General features: G+C 34.9%; 1 protein-coding gene across 2 annotated transcripts; it reads left to right on the top strand.

The window, feature by feature from the left end:
• Positions 1 to 1,181: 1,181 nt before the first annotated feature.
• LOC111310278 (serine/arginine-rich splicing factor RS41-like) lies at positions 1,182 to 5,443 on the top strand. 2 transcript variants are annotated; one of them, XM_089765754.1, is made up of 7 exons: positions 1,182 to 1,263; positions 2,282 to 2,392; positions 3,344 to 3,666; positions 3,875 to 3,987; positions 4,092 to 4,330; positions 4,441 to 5,076; positions 5,173 to 5,443. In XM_089765754.1, the coding sequence occupies exons 4-7, from the start codon at positions 3,892 to 3,894 to the stop codon at positions 5,195 to 5,197; spliced, it is 996 nt and encodes a 331-aa protein (XP_089621880.1). In that variant the 5' UTR covers positions 1,182 to 1,263; positions 2,282 to 2,392; positions 3,344 to 3,666; positions 3,875 to 3,891; the 3' UTR covers positions 5,198 to 5,443. The 2 variants fall into 2 exon arrangements, with proteins under 2 accessions (XP_089621880.1, XP_022765317.1); XM_022909582.2 differs by lacking the exon at positions 3,344 to 3,666.

The following is a 5,443-nucleotide window of genomic DNA, read 5'->3' as shown; positions in this document are numbered from 1 at the left end:
CAAATTAACAAAATTCGTCATTAAATTGCGTTTTTATTATTTAGAAATTGCTAATGGTCAAAGCCTAACGGTCAAACGTATAGATATTTTTACGTTTCTCAGTAAAGTGGCCAATACGCAATGAGCACGTGGTTTTTGTCCATCCTGAATTTTCAAGGCAAAGTGGAACAACTCTTAGCCCTAGGTATCTTATTTATGAACTGACCCTTCTAAACTTCTTTATTTATTTGGGCCCATACAGCTTTATAATGTTTTTATAATTACAACCTCATTTTGCAAGGTTTGTTTCACTTTCCTTTTATCAATAAGGTTTGTTTCTATGTACCATCTGTATGTTATTTTTATATCAATTTTCCATGTTAAAACAACTGCTAAAAATAATACCAAGTAATAAAAGATAAATTTATATTTAAGTTAAAATTGAAACATAATTGTTTTAATTAAATATATTCACAAATTCCATTGTTTTAATTATTGAAAAATATTATTAGCTTTTCCATTTAGATAATCTTTTCCATTCAATTTTCTTTTTAGTTTTGGAAGATAAAAAATATATATAATAAAAATAACAACTAAATGGAACCCTCATTTAGTGCCAAGTATAATTAAGACTTGTTCAATGTATATTGGTGAAGTTGCTTGCCAAGTTCACAAATTTAGTTCGATTAAAATTGAATCTAAAATAATTTTTTATAAGTACAATTTTAATCAAAATGTTTTGTTTATTGTAATTGTAAATTTTTTTAATATTTTTTATAATCATGGATCTAAGTGTATTTTATTAATTAATCCAGATCAAATCTTAAACAAAATTTAAAAAATTTCAATTGAAATAGATAGATAAACACCTCTAGCAGGATCTTCTTTTTAACATTAATGCCTTTGTGTCTCAATTTTACATTAGTGATACTTTACTTTTCCAATTCTTTTCATTTTACATAAAATGGTAATTCTCGACTATACAATTAAAATTTGGGAAAGGCATAAAGTTACAAAAAAAGTAAATTACTAAGATAAGAATGATAATATGAAATAGTGTTAGGGTCAAATTAAGATTTAGTCAAATTTACCCATAGCATTGAGAGGGCACTTCCACAAATATTTCAAACCTAAGGGGCTCCCGGATATATGAACATCATTATCCCGTTATTTATTGACTCACGAGCTCCACATTTTAGCCTGATCCGTGAAAATATCGCAGGGCTCTTTCACTAGGGTTTCGAACTTTCCTTGATTGTTTTGAAGAAATTGCTGCTTACGAAGGTAAATCCATACTCTAATCTCTTTATTTTTGTCTAATATTTATGTAATTTTTAATTTTCAGAGCTTTTTGATTGGTCTTCCATGAAAATATGTGAAAAGAAAGGAAAACTAGGGTTCTATAATTCTTTTAATTTAATTGTTCAGATTTTATTTTACTTTTCTGTTAGTTTAATTTGTATCTAAGAGGAAATTTTGGCTCAGATCTAATGAATTTTATATTCTTTATGGTAGATGTGATTGCTGTTTGAGTTCTTTTTTTTTTCCGTGATGGAGATATTGTTGCTCTAATGTTATTTTTGGCTTTTTTTTCCAAAGACCTCGAAAATATTGTACATTAAGTGCATGTAATTATAAAAAGAAAATCCCTAATCTACACATTTTTGTGGCTCAACGGGACCTGGATTTTTATGAATCGGTTTATTTGGCTTTATTTTTTTTTTCTAAAAGAATGCTTTTCCGATTTTCCTTTTTGTTGTGCCATGAAAGGAAATAGAATTGAAAATTTTGTAATTCATTATTTTGAGATTTTTTTTTCTTTTGGAGTGTGCTTTGAAAATGACCTTAGTGCTATATTTCAAATATTTAGGAAGATTCCCTTACTTCATGGGCTTGATGGTTCTTTGCCTTTTGATTCTCTTTATTTGTTTACTACATAGCTTCATAATATCTGTTGTTTTAAGGTATTGTGAATGCTGCTTTGATCATTCTCTTTTGAACTTGCGTTGACACCGGATGTTTAACTCACTATTTTTGGCATGTTCTTTTGTATGTTTGTATGCAAATATTTTTTATATAAATAATCAGGGAAAAGTTGTCACATCTTCTACTCAGACAATATGAGGCCCATTTTCTGTGGAAACATTGAGTATGATGCATATCAGTCTGATTTGGAACGACTCTTTTGAACTTGCATTGTCACTGGATGTTTAACTCACTATTTTTGGCATGTTCTTTTGTATTATTGTATGCAAATATTTTTTACATAAATAATCATGGAAAAATTGTCACATCTGCTCAGGCAATATGAGGCCCATTTTCTGTGGAAACTTTGAGTATGATGCACGTCAGTCTGATTTGGAACGACTGTTCAGAAAATATGGTAGAGTAGAAAGAGTGGACATGAAGTCTGGTAAGTCTGCCTGTTTCACATTATCTACATTACTAACTATGGGATTCCGTGTGACGATTGTTGGTATCATTCACCCTTCCCCCTCCCTTTTTTTCCCTTTTTTAATTTTCTTTAATGGTGTGTCTGAAAGCTGGATGTATAGTTTCTAAAGTTGTCAGAGCAATGTATGCTTGAAAAGCTGTTTTCTTACTGATTGTGGTACAGGTCAAATCTATTCCATTTGGATTTTAGTTTCAATATGTAAATGAAGCCAAACTGGTTGTTTGGTGCTGAATTTTGAATTTCTCACAAAATATTGTATGATCACTTTTCTGAAATAGCGACCATCTCTTTTTGATATCAGTGAGATAACTATATGTATGAACCAGAGGTGACAAAACCTGAGCTACCTTTATGTAGAAGTAGGAGCTGTCTTTGTCGGGATTGTACTCATGTTGTATCTGTTTGCTGATGAGGATGGAGGCAGGATTTAATGTACCAGTGTGAATATTAACTAAGCTGGTAGTACATTATTCAAGATGATAGATTGTAGCAGTTTGTGGTGATAATGGGCTTTTATGAGTTTTTTTTTTCTATTTCTTGGTTTTTATTTTTTAAATATAATCTTGATACTGTATTAAAAAACTAGACAAAGCAGCTTAAATTGAAAATGTATGTTAAATTTTACAGTTTTTAATAGTATATGTGTGAGAAATCTAAAATATAGAGCAATACACATATCACGAGTAAGGTACTGCAGCTACAATGAATGTCGGTGTATCCTACTTTCAAGCCATGAAGGTGGCAGTCCCTATCATGATGCTGTGCAGCACTATGACCTCACAATACATGACTCAGCAACATCATTCATCCATTGTTGAGTTTTACTGGGGGTCCAGGATGTGTTTAAGGAAAAAAAAAAGAATTTTTTTTGAAAAATAAGCCCCCTACTCAACATTTTCTTTGGCGCAGGATTTTCTTGGGATGTAATGGAGGGACTCAGAATTCTGTTTCATGCCTGTGACGAGCTTCCTCTTCTTGCTTTCAAGAAGGGTCACTCTGATCCGCAATGGCACCACCATCCCTCATTTTCCTCGGGCATTTTTCCCTTTCATTCCTCATGACTTTTGCCCAGCCCTCAAATTCAGACATGTTTCAAGGTAGAAACATTGCTGACATCATGGCACAGACTGCAGAAAAAATGAAGATGGCACACTAATTCCATAGACCTACCATGAGACATCCATCCACTTTTGGATTCTTGTTCCTTGACATCACTTAGTTCTTCACACAAGGTCTGTTACTACTTTTACTGGACTTAGTTTGTAGATTATAGGTAGCTTGCCAAAGTTGTCCTAGGGGTAGGATTTTAGGTGTTATGTATCTTGCTGAAGAGGAAATGCCAACCAATTGAAGATTCCTTTGGTGGGAGGATTCGTAACATAGTTATCATTTTCCACCTGCCTGAAACTCCTAATGAATCCAACCTTTTTTGGTGTATAGGATTTGCTTTCATCTATATGGAAGATGAGAGAGATGCTGAAGATGCCATTCGAGCCCTTGATCGGACAGAATTTGGTCGGAAAGGTCGCAGGCTACACGTTGAATGGACAAAGGTAATGCTTTGATAGTGTTAGTTTTGAGAAAGATCTTTAAACTGCATTTTTATTTATTGTCTCGTCTTAGTAAATGTCTTTTTTTTTTTTCTATTTTTCTGTAGCACGAGCGCGGCATTAGAAGGCCTGTTGGTGGTTCAAGAAGATCTTCTGCAAATACAAGACCTTCAAAGACTTTATTTGTCATCAATTTTGATCCATATCATACTAGGACTAGGGATTTGGAAAGGCACTTTGAGTCTTATGGAAAGATAGTGAGCGTAAGGATCAGAAGGAATTTTGCATTTGTACAATATGATTTGCAGGACGATGCTAGCAGAGCATTGGAGGCTACAAATATGAGGTAGAAAGCCTGCCTCTCAAGAAAAATCGTTTATTATTTCTCTTTTTTTAAAGATATTTGATTAGATTTTACTGTTTGTTTCTGAACCGTGATTTCTGTTGTACTTGCAGCAAGCTGATGGATAGGGTTATTTCAGTGGAATATGCAGTTCGAGATGATGATGAGCGCCAAAATGGATATAGCCCTGATAGAAATCGTGATAGGTCACCTGAGAGAGGTCGTGACAGAAAGCGTTCTTCAAGTCCCATCCGAAGAGAGAGGGGTAGCCCTGATTATGGTCATGGCTCTAGTCGTAGTCCTTATAGGAAGGAGAGGGGGAGCCCTGTTTATGGTCATGACCGCAGTCCAAATCCCTATAAGAGAGATAGAGCTAGCCCTGATTATAGCCGGGGCACTAGCCATAGTCCTTACCGTAGAGAGAGGGCCGGTGCTGACCATGCACATGGCTCCAGCCGAAGTCCTTATAGGAAAGTGAGGGCTAGCCCTGAGAATAGCAGAGGCCCCAGCCGAAATCCTTATAGGAGAGAGAAGCATAGTGCTGAGAATGATCATAGCCCCAGTCATAGTCCATATAGAAGAGAAAGGCCCAGCTCTGATAATGGTCGTGGACCCAGCCATAGCCCATCTGAAAGGGAGAGAGCTAGCCCCAAGAATGGCCGTGGTTCCAGCCCAAGTTCTATGCCTGAAGGAAGGGACAGTCCCTATGGCGGTGAAGCTGAAAGCCCAGCAAATGAGAGGTATCAAAGGTATGTATCATTATGACCGAAAATTTTGCTGTATCTGTTTGTGGTTGTTACTATGGAGATCTGTTTTTACTTCATCCTTTGTCATTTGAACTGCAGTCAGTCACCATCAGCAGAGGAGTGATTAGGATCTTGAGAAGCTTTGGAGGAAGACCTCTGTCTCTGGCAGGTCTTAGTTGCAAGTCCTGTTATTTGCTTTTTTTTTTTTTAATTGACAACTGTTTCTGCAATTACATTAGAGCTGGAATCTGACCTTTTGTTGTGGTGCATACTTTTAAATCCTAGATTTCTAGTTTAAGGCAATGAATTATCATGTTTATTTTGAATGTGAAACTCATTTTATGGAACATGTTATTTATTTTCATGTCTC

Source organism: Durio zibethinus, chromosome 9 (assembly GCF_047325235.1).
Source record: "Durio zibethinus cultivar Kanyao isolate XHJ-2024 chromosome 9, ASM4732523v1, whole genome shotgun sequence".
In the NCBI taxonomy this organism is placed as follows: domain Eukaryota; kingdom Viridiplantae; phylum Streptophyta; class Magnoliopsida; order Malvales; family Malvaceae; genus Durio; species Durio zibethinus.
The sequence above is the reverse complement of the archived record's forward strand: the minus strand, read 5'-3'. Positions and strand labels throughout refer to the sequence as shown.